Source organism: Streptopelia decaocto, assembly GCF_964273445.1.
Source record: "Streptopelia decaocto genome assembly, chromosome: 1".
NCBI lineage: Eukaryota > Metazoa > Chordata > Aves > Columbiformes > Columbidae > Streptopelia > Streptopelia decaocto.
This window is the reverse complement of record NC_138663.1, coordinates 117566559-117580167: the sequence shown is the minus strand read 5'-3', so window position 1 is coordinate 117580167 and position 13609 is coordinate 117566559. Positions and strand designations below refer to the sequence as shown.

Sequence of the window (13609 nt, the reverse complement as noted above, 5' to 3'; positions counted from 1 at the left end):
TTTCAGCTCTTCCAGCCTCACCGGACACTTTAACTCTAGACACTGCTACTGCTGACCTAAAGCATTACACTGGTTTTGCACTGAAGGGGTGGAGACCCTTCTTCTCTACATTATGACAAAAGTTACCGACTGACCTCCTGCACTGTTGGCTGGATTTCAAAGTTGGTTTCATTGGCGTTAATGAGGAACCACTCAACTTTGACATCTTCTCCTTTGTCTTTCACGTAGAGCTGAAGCTGTGGATAGGAAAGCAGTTATTGGAGAGTGTTCTTGTGTCCTATAAAGAATTGTAGTTCGAGCTCCATACTAAGGCTCACCAAAGGAAGAATGATACCAGTTTCTAAGTATGTAAATTCAAAGCGACAGTCTAAGAAGGCAGAAGTTACTTAAGCTTTGAGTGCATGCCAGTCAAAAAAAGGGTATTGTTGTTCTACACATCCAGGGAGTTTACCCAACATGTTATTTATCCACACTCTCCTAAAGAGGCAGCTTAATTTATGAATTTATCACTTGCTCCAGAGGGAATCTGTAATATTATTAAACATTTCAGATGAGACATTAACTAAAAGAAGAAGAGAGAGAACAACTCTACCTGCAGGTGAAGTGGAGACAGTTTAATGCTGTACGACTGATCTTCTGCAGCCACGGGTGAAGTATCTGAGACAGTGACAACAAATTTGACAGAATCTCCTACAACATTGCAAGAAACCACCTAAAGAAATGAAAGGAGTGGGGGGAGACGAAAGGAAAAAAAATTAGTCTTCAGAAGAAGGTTTGGTGAAGGCAAGAAATGAACTAAGGAAGGACTTTAAGCTACCAGAATTATGCTAAATTCTGCAGGAGGGAGATTTCTAAGCAATTTCTTTAACATCCCTACGTCCTTCTGTACATTCACTTCTAAAAACTGTAGTTCAAGTGTTTGCTCTGGACATGGAATTTAATAACTAGAAATTCTCGTATTTTCCAAAATTTATTTTGTATTGTTATCCAATACAATACTAATACCTTACAAGGACTCCTTTGTGTTTCATGTTTCTATATACTAAAAGCTCAAAGATCACAATTTTGCATAAGGGAGACAAAGAAGTTTGCTCTTCTTCCTCTTCTGCTCTGAACTAAGTAGTCTACCTCAGGACAGCTGGTTTCACCAAACAGTATTTGGTTTAGAGGTATCCTACAAATGTGAAACTTTGGTATAACTCTGCTGCTGCAAAAGAGGATTTTGCCTGAGTAATTCCAGTTCCAAGTGGGGTGGGAAGGGGCAGAAGCCTTTAAAAGTTTATTCAAGTCTTTGACTAAACTAAGAAAGGCCCTGAAATTTGGTGATGAACTCATATGTCTGGGAAAAGTCTGTATGTCACTTGAAGGCAATAGACTTCATTGAATACACTCCCTCACTTTTATGAGCAGTAATTTAACTTGTTATCACACTGAGTTTACAAACACCAAAATTGTTTTTCCTCCTTCTCCTCCGCAAACTGACTGAGGTGCCAGAGCTGCTATGCAAAATTCCTGGAGTGTGCAGAAAGCGCCTGGTGGCACAGGAATGCCCCAGGTACACAAGTCAGAAATCACTTATTACACCGGAGAGAGAAGCTCCCTTTGCAAACAGCTCTGCTGGTTGAAGACAGCTGCTGGTCACTGTCCCCAGAGCTCCACCTTGGAAAGGACACCTGAGCCCTCCTTCAACTGACTCAGGCAAACTCAACCACGTTAATGCAATGTGCAGACAAATAATTTGCTGCAAGATTGATGCAGCAAATGATGAAAACTCTGCATGTGTGCTATTAAGTTATATTTGTGCACTTACTGCTTCACTTATGGGCACTGGAATTGAAGATGAAGGCTTAAAAATGAATAATGTACGTTCTGGAAGATCCTTATCAGTCTCTCGTTAAATACATTTCATCTCTCTGGGCTGTATAGCATACATTTTAAGAAGGACTAGAGCATTATCTGCGGCTCCAGAGCACATCCATTAAGGTGGAGACTTAATTACCAAGGAGTGGGGGGAAGGGGTGGACATGACAAAAATCCCAACCACACCCACAAGCAACAAGATTTGCCTTTTCAGGTTTATCTTCTATGAATTATAGTTTAGAAGTGGACAAATCAGTTTCCTTCACCTCTCTCTAAAGTCTAAATTCCTTCAAAAGTGATTTCTGACCCTTAATCCCACATAATCAACATGAACACCCATGACTACGTTATAACATAAAAGATTTTTAAGAATTTTTAATAGCTAACAAGACCAAATCCTTTGATTTGTGAGGATAGATTGGCATGATAGCTCGTATGCTCTTCCCTCTTTTTTGAGAGTGGAGGAGAGAAAATGACAGGTCTGATGCAAAAGCTGCTGACACTTGCATGTCCTAAATGCAGTGGTTTATCATCTGTGAACATTTCATGAGACATGCATAGGAAGTTCAGTGCATTGAGAACAAGTTGGACTTGCTGCACATGAGATGTGAAGCCATTTGTCTGGAATTTCTGGATGCCTAAGAGCCAAGGTTGCCAGGTACGTGGTTGATTACTGCTTTAAAAAAAAAGTGGTAGGAGAGTTGATAGATGAGCTCACGTGCCAGTTTTTTCTTAATCATGTTTACTTCAAAGTAAATGATGGAAACAGGCACTGCAGGTGGTGGAACTTTCACTCTTCTTTCTACACCTTGTCAAGAGATGCTAAAGCAATTTTTAAAAATATTTATACCTTTAGTTTAGGAGGTAAATAAATTAATCAAGGAGACTGATTAACCAGAACTTACTGGTTTGGGCTTTCAGTCTCCTTGATTAATTTATTTTCTGCCAAAGACATCTACCAAGTCCTACTCCTCTCCTCCCCTCACTTTTAATAAAATAACTGGTCCTCAGGTACAGAGGTCTGTTAATATTTAATCCAATCACAAAAAGGAGTGGTTCCATGAATATTAATGAATCCCTTTGTTCTGGGAGCAGGATGGATTATGGAGTCAGAATACTGAGAGGAGTAGAATTCTGGGCTAGAATTTGAAGAGAAAGCTATTCTGTTTTCATCCAAGATGCTGCCACAAGTGGTAAAAAGTTGATTAAAGAGACTGCAACTGCCGCTTCCCTTTTTAAGTGACACTTCTAAAGAAGTGTAGCAGATTATTTTGGTAGACCAGAGCAGAAATGTGTAGGCCATTTTCCCTAGAACAGTCACATGAAGAAAAATACTGAAGCTTCCTGTGCTACGCTCCTCTTCAGCCATGCCCCCATCCAACCTGTTTTTCAAACTCATTTTCTCTGCATCAGTGAAGAAGAAGAAGGGAGGGTCAGGCAAAGCACCCCTTTCTGGTCAAAAAGGTAGAGAAAGAGGTAGGACAGATGTCCACAAAGAAAACCTGGACCAATATGAAGGGAGTTGCTCTTCAACTTCCATTTATCTTCCTCATCTCTCTTGCACAGCCCTCCTTACCAGGGACATTTTGTGTTTTAGAGTCTGGAAATCCTGTCATTTTTATAACAAACCACTCCTTAAAAATTAAGCCCTTGCACCACTGCACAGCAGCTGTGGATGCCTGGAGGGGTCACATCCCAGCTTGCTTTTCTTATCTTACATCTGGGAAGGAAGACCTCCTAAATTAGTAGAAACAGGGCAAGGTGAAGTAGCAGCACAAAGAAACCAGGACTCTTCTACCAGCAGGACCAAGGTATTTTCTCTCTTCATCACCTCCATAGCTCTAGCCTCCCCCAGCACAAACACCCCATGACCAGCCAAGGTCTCTCTCTGCACTTCGGGGATCTGCCGTCAAAGGGCTTCCCAGCCCCTCCTCAGGTGCCTTCACAGGCAAGGCTTCCCTGCTCCTCCTCAGCCCTCTGCCATCCCTTTTGATGCTCAGCTGACTCCTGACACTGGATCACCCCCATGCCAGGGCTATTCTTGCCATCTCCTCAACATCTTCCAGCCTCCCCCCTCACCGCATTTGCCCACGATGTGGGTGAGCTGCTGTGGCAAAACCCCTTGACCTGGCTGGGCTCTGTTCCCCATCTGCCCGATGTTGGCACCCAGCTCCAATGAGCTGCGGATGCTGTAACACACCTTGCTTATATGTATCTAAAACTGTTAGCAAAATTATCCATTAAAAAAAAAAAATCATTTTTCACATAAACAACTGCAGGAATGAAGAAGACTGAACAAGCACTACAGTTGGAGTAAAACACGTATTCTTCTGAGAAAGTAAAGTGCCCAAACTTGTGTACTCACAGCTATTAAAGTCCTCCCCCCTGCTTTGCTCTCCCCCTCTATATACTGACTTTTTATTTTTGTGGTTCCTCTGGACAGAGCTGCAAAATTTCAGTTTCTTTCCCTCCTGAAGTAGCAGAAGAAGCTGCTTCATCTCAGGGAGCACCAGAGTGCTTCTGCTCCTCACATGTGGTGTCTTCTCGCCTTGAGAGGTTTCAGTTTTGGCACTGGCACCCCACTGATTTGTGCATTGCACGTGGCCTCTTTGTTCCTCCTCCCTCCCCTCTCCATGTGTAGCAGCAGGTTCCTTCCCATGGCTCAGGGAGGGTGAAGGGCCATGAGTTCATGGGGAAGTTCTGACAGCTTTGCAGAAGTCTTCACCTTCCTCAGGCCCCAACCGCATCACCTGTGCATGTAAAACCCTCAGCATTACAGGCCTCTTCTCTCTTTTTTTTTTTCTGGAAATGAATTGGTTTTACTGTGTTTGGTATTTATTTCCAGAAAGAGCAGGTCTTTAGCATTTTCACAAGAAAATGAGTATACACCATGAGGCAGCCACAAAGCAAAAGCTGCCTTGACCTCAGCTGTAGGTACCAGTGTGCTATTAGATTTAGGATCCTCTCCCACTTCCCACGTTTGTTTTGGAGTACTACGCTGAGGAGAAGGCTCTTCTTTGGCATGGAAATCTCATCCATGGCCAAACAGGCAGTTTGTGTACTCAGCTTAAAACCTCACCGTAAGAAAATTTCCAGTCAGAAACTTCTGCCTTTTCACAGTCATAACACTCAGCTGTTCAGAAGAATTACACCATCTTCCTTGGTTACCAGAGCCTATGCATTAACTTCTGGAGCAAGTTTCTGTAGCTCTTTACCATTCCCTCTTTAACCAGAAAGTTTACTGCATGACACAGACAAACTGAAGGAGAGACGACAAATGCAATGTCTGATCCAGGCACAGCTAGAGATCAGTTTTTAGAAGTCAGTATCAAAGCAAGTTTGCCTGCAAATATACTGAGACAACCCTGGACCAGTTTTCCAAAATTATGATTAAAAACAGGGGAAAGGCAGGGTGAGTGATGGAATGAGCACACAAGAGAGAGTTATCACATCAGCAACAGAAACAAAGAAGAAACTGATGTAACATGTGAATTTATCTATTCCTTTGAGACCAGCATACAAATGCAAAAAAGTGGAAAAAAAGGGGAGACAGGAATAAAACAAACAAGCAGGGAGTACAAGGAGACAGAACAGGAATAATTTTCTATCTGGTCACCAAGTAAAGTGAATACCAAACTGTGCAAGGACAGGAAGCAGTACTTATATTTAGGAAGGGGGAAAATAAATAAATACCAGAAATAGACTTTCTAGTTTGGCCCCACTAACACACAAACCTTACAAACCAGAAATAGACTTTCTAGTTTGGCCCCACTAACACACAAACCTTACAAACCATTTGGGTACAGCACAGCTGAAGACATAAACAGAAAACAACAAAACTCAGGAGGGGTTTGCCACTTTGTGCTAGAGTACCCTGGAGAGAGATCCAGTTGCAGAGATGGAGGCACATCGTGCCATCGGGGTGCTAAGGCACCCCTGACCCCTGTGCCAGGCTGGCAGGTGTGGCACAAGACTAGAGGAGGCCCACACACATCTGCAGTAGCAGCTGGAAGACAGGCAGGCTACCAAACAGTGCCAAAACCAGTATTATCTCCACTGACACAAACAAATCCCAACCCTGATGTCCTCCTTCGACAAGGTACTCAGTTCTTAGGCAGGTTAGATCAATTATGTTATCTATTTTAGTAGGGTCGCCCCACTGACAATTAAGCTCGTACTCCATCATTCCCGTGTTAAGGTGAAGGGCAATACACCTGAGAGGGAGAGGACAGTACAGTGAGCAAGGAGGTGAAAACTGGAAGCAAGTTACAAACGAGCCTGTCAAGCACTGACCCTATCACACATTTAACATCCAAAATTCCTCAGAAGTCTGAAAGGAAGTGTGATGCTGAGCAAGGCGAGCTGGGAAGCAGCAATATAAAGGAAGATCACAACATCATACAGAAAAGCTGAAAAATCTTGAAGACTAGAAGGGAAATGCAATTCAAAACATGGAGCATGTGTGTATGAGCATTAACAAATATTACTCCTACAAAGGGCAGTTTATCACTGGGAGAGCACCAAAGGAAGAGAGACCTGGACACATCAAGTCAGCAGCTACAGGAGGGGCAGACTGGGAGCCCAAAATGCATCAAGAAAGTACTTTCAGAGACACAAAGAAGCAGTAATCTCTTTGCATGGTGAGACCTCACCTGTAAGTGCTGTGTGTCACTTCAGCCTCCAAGTTCAAGAAAATTAATTTAAGTGGAGCTTCTGCAGAGAATGAGTGCACAGGAGTGACTTATGAGGCAGGACAACATTGTAAAAGGAGACTTAAGTAACAGCTTATTTAAACAAGGTAAACAAAGGCAGAAAGAAAATATAATTCCTTCATAATGTATTTACTGACAGCAAGCAGCATGGAGAAAAAACAAATGCATAAAGGATAAAGGCTATATTAATACAGAAACTAAGAAAAAAAAATTAAAAGCTGCCTGGGCCATGATTCCACTTAGGCTTGTAAAAAAAACGCAGTCATGAAAGCAGCAAAGCTCCAGGAAAGCTTTTCAAGCAAAACAGAGAGTTAAAGGACAATAGGAACTGCATGTGATTGTCAGAGCAGTTCACCCCACCAAAAATAATCAGAAATAAACACACATTTGTAACTAGGAAGGAGTCCCAGTTAGTACTGTAGTAGCGACAATGAGAAACCAGTCTTTCCTAGCGCAGAAAACAGCCTTTGCTACACGATGTTTCTACCTGCTTTAGAAGTAAGCGGAACTAGAAGCCCCGACATCCCAGTGGGGCATGAACACAGGCTACCAGCGTGCAGCAGGGTGGCTGCAAACAAAATGATACCAAAACGAAGCTACAACAGCATTGTGGGTGAATAAGACCTTTCCAGGCATGTTGCACAGCTCAAGGGAAAACAGTTCTCTCTTCTGTCCACTTTTTCCCCCAGCAGGATTCATCACATAAAAATTAACATGAAGTGTCCACATTTGCCATTGCCTGTTGCGATCCAAGACAGTAATTCCTTGAATAGCAAGTTATTATCACTCATTCAAGGAATGGCACTCTGAGGGTGTTTTACCCCTTTCTATTTAAGCTTGAAGCAGGAAGATATGCCAGACTTCTGCTGTAGCCTGCTCCATTTAAAGCCCCTGTGCCAAGTTCCCAACAACAAAATCACCTTTTTTGTTGCCTTTTTTGTTGTTGTGGTTGTGAAGTTCAAAGGCTCTGGAAACAGACCGCAGCAATGGAAAGGTTGGCGGAATTAGCTAAGAATATGCTAATGTTTACTTTGTTAAAACAAAACAACCAATACCACACAACAAAAACAGGCCACTTCATTCTATATATTTAGGCTCTGGCCCAAAACTGGAGTGAAGGCAAAGTATAAATAGAGGCTTTGTCAAGAAGCAGTGTGGTGTAACCTTCAGCCACAAGAGCAGCTCTGTCCCCATCACAATGGCTTTGGCCAAGCTCGCAACCAGCAGCTTCCCCAACCATGTCTGCAGCTCTGCACTGCGGAGCATACACCAGTTTTACATCTTCAAGGCAAGGACAGTATGTGTATATCTACGGACTGCAGGTGTCAGCGTGTGTCCCAGACATAAATAGAGCTGTCAGTAGTAATATAATAATTACAGTCTGGCTGGCAATCCTGTATTGTTTCAGAGGAAGCCTGCATGAGAGCCTTCCCAGGCAGGAGACTCACTGCCAGCACCAGGCAGGCCCATCACCTGGGTGTGCGCCAAGGCGCAGCATTCAAGAGGACAGAGGACCACTCACCACAAAAGACATACCACAGGACTCTATGAGCGTACAGCTTCATTAAAACATTACACACCCCATGCTTACTGCTATTTTAATCTCTCAGCCTCAATCCTCCACTTCCTCTGATGACCACAACCTCTTTCTGCAAGGTCAAATACATATTTGAAATGACATGCAATGAATCAAGCCCTGACTGCTGAACCAAGACACCTGTATGCTGTCACCATACAGATCACCAATAAAGCAGCATGTTGAACCAGTTGCAGGAAAACAGTCTTGTGCCAGCTGATGCCTCAGGCAAGTGCAGAGCTCAGTGGGATGCTACAACGCTGACAAACATGCAGCATATGGTCACAAACTACACTCAGAGCCAGTCATGCCGGTAGTGAGTTACAAACACATATCAGAAGTTTGAGTTTGGACAAGCTGTAGAGAGAGATTTGATATGCAAAGACTAAAAGTCTGAAGACCAAGGGAGGAGGAGAAGAAAACACCACAAAAAAAGCCCTTTGGACACTTGGACACATACTACCTAACGAATATGAAAAGAGACAATTACCTTGTAAGAGAACTTCTGAGGTGTTTAGAGAAAGGTATGCATTTAAGGAAGGAGGGAAAGTAGCTACTAGAGTGCCACTCCAAGGTTATACACTGAAATCCAAATATTCAGGTTGTACCTTAACTGAAGGAGTAAGATTAATTCAGAGAAATTTTTCCAGCAGCTGTGCAGAAGATTATGGAATTGGGTTTTGGGACAGTTCAGAACAACCCAGTTTACGTAAGCAAACCTGTTTTAATCCAATATATTTTTAAATGTGTTTATATTGGTTTAAGCTGCTGCTAAACACATCAGATTGCTAGCTGCAGTATAACAGCTCGATTAACATACTGAAATGGCTCAACCCAAGGTCAGACAAAGACCAGAGGCTGCACAAGGGAGGGTGCAGGATTGCAAAGCCACAGGTAGAGGAAAGCAAGCAAACAGCCCTACAGCAGGCAGAAGTTCCCTTCGCTGCCTCCTTCTGTCCAAGCTTAACCACAGCAGATTAAGGTGGCCATGGGGCACCCTGGGTGCTGCCTTACCTCGCTGCTATGGCAGTCAGCATCTACATTTAAACAACACAGAAGTTAACTGAGGACTGCAGCAGAGATGTTCCCAGTGGTACAATGTGACTTCAGGGAACTCCAGGACTGCAGCGGCATGTTTTGATTCTGGCACACAGGCAAGACCAAAAGCAGCGGATTTTAGGCCTGAGATGCCATTCTCATTGTGGTCCAGCCACAGGCACAGTACTCTGAGCACAGAGCTGGCCTCGTGCACCCCTGCTCAACTTTGATGCTAGCCAAGAGCAACCAGCAGACTCAAACCTCCTAGCCATCTCCCATGCAAACATATTTGCAGCTCTGCCCACCTTCCAGCAATATTTTACATGCTGCAACACATGTGTTTTTTGTGCTGTTAGTCTCTAGCTTTTATTTGCAGCAGATCTCCCTCGGCTGCTGGCTTCACACACTATACAGCACATAAGACTTCACAGTCCCCTCTGCTTACAATTTCCCATTGTGGTGTCTTCCAGCAGCACAGAGTAACACTGGTGCAAACTCTACAAGCCCTACAACTCCAGTTTCTCCATCCCCACTGCTGGGGCAGGGACCACTGGTTGGAGGGGAAGACAAAAAAAAAATGAAAAAAGGAAGGGAAAAAAAAGAGAGAGGACAAGTGCACAAACTTTACATGTTGGCAGCCACCAGCTGCCACTTATCTGGGCGTGCCTATAAGTTGTATATGAGGCAGATAAGCATGCATAGTTTTCAAAGGAATCATAGTAGAGCTAAATCAGACAAACAAACCAAAATAACAAAGCAAAATAAGAAGAAAAGCATAAGGATAATTTGATGCAGCTGCCTAAAGCTGAGTACCAGTTCAGATGTGACTAGTAGTTCCAGTCACTAGGATGAAAACACAGAAGCTAGCATTGCTAATAAGCATATATACATTTTTACCCTCTTCTAAAAGCCACATTCTGCCGTACTTTAATTGTATATGCACTAAGCACAGGGAAAACCACTTCCCAGTATGTGAAGTGGGAGTGCAAGAGAGAGACCATTCACTCCCTACTGAATACAAGATTCAGTAAAGACTTAATCCTCAGGACTTTGCAGCTGTTCCACTGGTCGCTACCTGGCTTTGACTTAGGAAGCAAACCTGTGATCAGCCACATAAACAGCAAGTGGCAGACAAATATGTTTTCCTGTCCCATAGGAGAAGTGTCCCTTTCCTTCTTCATGAAGTCCCCACCCCACAATTCAACAATAGGATGGAGAACCATTGTACCGATGGTGCGGGAGAGGGCTGTTCACTTAAGGCATACCTATAAACTTGGTTGTTGTTCATTTGGTAGAAGCCCTGGGGCACATTCTGCTCATGAGTTATAAAACAAGTGAATCAATGTCAAGAGTTTGCATAGGTTCATTACAGAGGCAGCCTCCTACCAGCCTCAACAAACTTAGGTCAAGTGTACAGAAGTAATAACAAATAAAATTCTCACTGATGCTAATAAGAAAAGTTAACATTTCCAGCCCAGAAGTACACTGAGACAAAACAAAACTGAAATTTACCTTCTCTTCAGCTGACTTTACAACACTAACAACGTGTTTAACTGCTAACTCAAGCGGCTCTGCAGGGTCATCTTCCTCAAACGTAAGCAACTGCGAATCCTAAGAAAGAAGAAAAAAGGAAACATCATTAGTGCACTGCCAGTGAAGTTCCTGGAGGAACTGGAGACAGAATTGCAAATGTATGTCAAAACTTGTATGTATTAATTGCATGACACCTCACTACATAATACAGGGTAAAGCCTGAAAACCTATACTTAGGATATAACTATGGGCCTAATTATAACTTATCTTTCTCTGTAGCAGAATATCAAGGTACACGGCACAGCACAAAGTGAAGTCCATGAGCGAGGACAGAGTTCAGTGAAACCATTCTACTTGAGAAAGGATTAGTCAGTGCTATAGTTTTAAAAGGTGGGCTTGGTTTGGCCTAATAATACGGCTGCACTAGGATACGCTGAAACTAAGAAAACCCAAATATCATCTTACAGAGGTGAGGAAAGAAGCTTTTCCCTCCCCAGTCTTCCCTCGTGTGACGGCAAGCAGTGATGACAGCTACTCAGTCTTCATGTAGACAGCAAGGAAAAGACAGAATATACCTGTTTTGGCAATGAGGTCATACTTTCAGAGACATCAGTACTTGCATTCTCCACCTGCTGCCCACAGTGAGCAGTCAGCGCTGCTTTCCTCATCACCCAAGGTTGTTTTGTACGCAGGAATTTCATTAGCAGTGCACTGTTGACATTTTTTTGGGATGCTGACAGCGGGAGCTATGCCATGCTGCAGTGCCAGGCAGTGAACTCATGGCAAGGGACGGCCTCAGATGCTTCCCCAGGGAGGGAGGGTGCGTGTGTCCCTGTCCAAGCGGCTTTGGTCTCTGGCCGGGGATGGGAAGCTGCTGCTTGGTTCTAGTTAGTTCAGTTCCCAGCACCTCTGCCCAAGCTGTCTGGGCTCTCCTCTTCCACAAGTGCAGGGCAAACCTTCAGTTCTTAGCACAACTCACACTTTTCTGAACCGCACCGTGCAATTTGAGAGGGTAGATTCAGCATTTGTTTTTTTAAGCTGCCCTAACATACAGTAATGCCCGGAAAGTGTTAAACTGCTTTGCTTATCTTCCACACACACATTGCCATGCTCTTCCTTCTCCCCCCAACATGCAAGAAGCAAGCACACTGGGGCTGCCAGGAAATGAACCTCCTAAACCTGAGGAGAAGGCTGTGCACAAATTTGGAGCCTCGGCTACATGCCTCAGCATTTTCCACTGACACTACAAAGGTTCAGTCCTCGGGAGCAGAGAATTAGGTTGCCACAGCCTCACCTAACCTCCTTGCCTCTTAGACCTGGGTATACCATTACAAACCACCCAGCGAGATGTCATGCTGTGCCCTTTGCATAAGAGTAGGATGGGAAGGGGTGCTACATTTTATGCATCTTACCTGACCTGGGTTAAAAGCAAACTGACCAAAACCTGTGAATCCCACCAACCCATGGCCGCCTGGAGGGCGCCAGCCCTCAGCGCTACTCTGACACGCACAGCATGGCCAAAGACAACGCGAAGGAAGCCCAGCCCCGAGGAGTTATTTGCCGAAGGACCGGCCGCAGGCCCCGTGCCTGCAACCAGGCCAGGAAGTTTCCATTGTTTCCCGCTCCCGGCGCCCGAACAATGCTATCGGACGCGGGGGTCCTACCCTGCTCTCGTTTGTGCGCCCACACTGCACCTCTGGCCGGCTCCTTCCTGCAAATTCCTGCCGAGCGGCAACCAAACGTGTGTATACACACACACGTATATACACACACACGTGCACGGGCAGCAACACGGCAGCAAGCGCTGTCAGCAGCCTGCTGGTGGAAGCCCCGTGTATCATTGGAGCCAAGTCCCGCTACCCCTACAGCCGCTCCTCGCCCTGGGTGGGGAGTGCCCCCGCCGGCACAGGAGCACACGCCGCCCTCGCCCGCCCCGCCATGGCCCGGGAAGCCCCGGCCCCAGCCCGGCGGACGCGGGGGAGCGGCCAGCGGCGCCGCCCGGGGCTCCTCAAGCGAGGTGGCTCCCGTCTCCCATCCCGCCCGCCCGCCGCCCCTCACCTGCGTCCCCGGCACTCACCGCCCGAGCCGCCGCCTCGGCGTTGAGCGCCGCCAGCCAGGCCCGCCGCCACTGCCGCCGCCAACTGCCCAGCGACAGCGCCCAGGCCAGCACCGAGCTGCCCTCCTCCAGCAGCTCGTCCCGCCGCGGCGGCGGCAGCAGCTGCGGAGGCGGCGGCCGGCGGCGCCGCAGGGCCAGCAGCGCGTACTGCACCAGGTAGACGGCCAGAGTGGCCAGCGCCGCCACGAAGAGGGCGACCAGCGCGCACCAGCGCAGCTCGGCCAGCCCGCCCGCCAGCCACGCCATGGCTGACCATAATGGGAGCCGCGCTACCAGCCCCCACCAAGACGCGCTCGGCGACGGGGCCGGGCGGCCGCAGCCCGCGCAGGGTCCCAGCCGGGAACGGCGGCACGCCGTCCGGCTGCCCGCCCGAGAACGCACCGCACCGCCCGCCCACGGCGCAGTCACCGCCCGGCCCGCCCCTGCCGGCGGGGCCGCGAGGGGAGGCCCGGCCCCGGCCCCGGCCCCAACCGCGGCCCCAGCCCCGGCCTCTGCCCAGCGCTGCCGGAGTGGGCGGTGGCGAGGCGGCACACAGCGCGGCGTGGCCGGGCCGCACATCGCCCGGCGGCGGGGGGCGCTCCGCCCGCGGCTCCCACGGCGTCCCGCAGCAAAGCGCGTGAGAGGGCGCCCGGTGCTTCGTGGAGCGGCTGGAGCGGGAGGCAGTGGGGTTCGGGAGGCAGTGGGGTTCGGGAGGCAGTGGGGTTCGGGAGGCAGTGGGATTCGGGAGGGGCGGCTGGGGCACAGGCTGCGGCCGGGACAGCTGCTGGCGGGCGG

General features: G+C 47.0%; 1 protein-coding gene across 2 annotated transcripts in view; it reads right to left on the bottom strand.

Moving 5' to 3' along the window:
- Positions 1 to 13294, bottom strand: part of C2CD2 (C2 calcium dependent domain containing 2) — a 43726-nt gene extending 30432 nt beyond the window's left edge. The window contains exons 1-4 of one of the 2 annotated variants that reach the window (XM_082053966.1): positions 12797 to 13294; positions 10699 to 10797; positions 593 to 712; positions 135 to 236 (exon numbers count right to left, since the gene is read on the bottom strand). In XM_082053966.1, the coding sequence (XP_081910092.1) occupies positions 135 to 236; positions 593 to 712; positions 10699 to 10797; positions 12797 to 13081 (606 nt within the window). In that variant the 5' untranslated portion in view covers positions 13082 to 13294. Of the gene's footprint in view, positions 1 to 134; positions 237 to 592; positions 713 to 10698; positions 10798 to 11294; positions 12147 to 12796 lie in introns of those variants that run through there. The other variant, XM_082053967.1, reaches the window with a different exon arrangement.
- Positions 13295 to 13609: the final 315 nt, after the last annotated feature.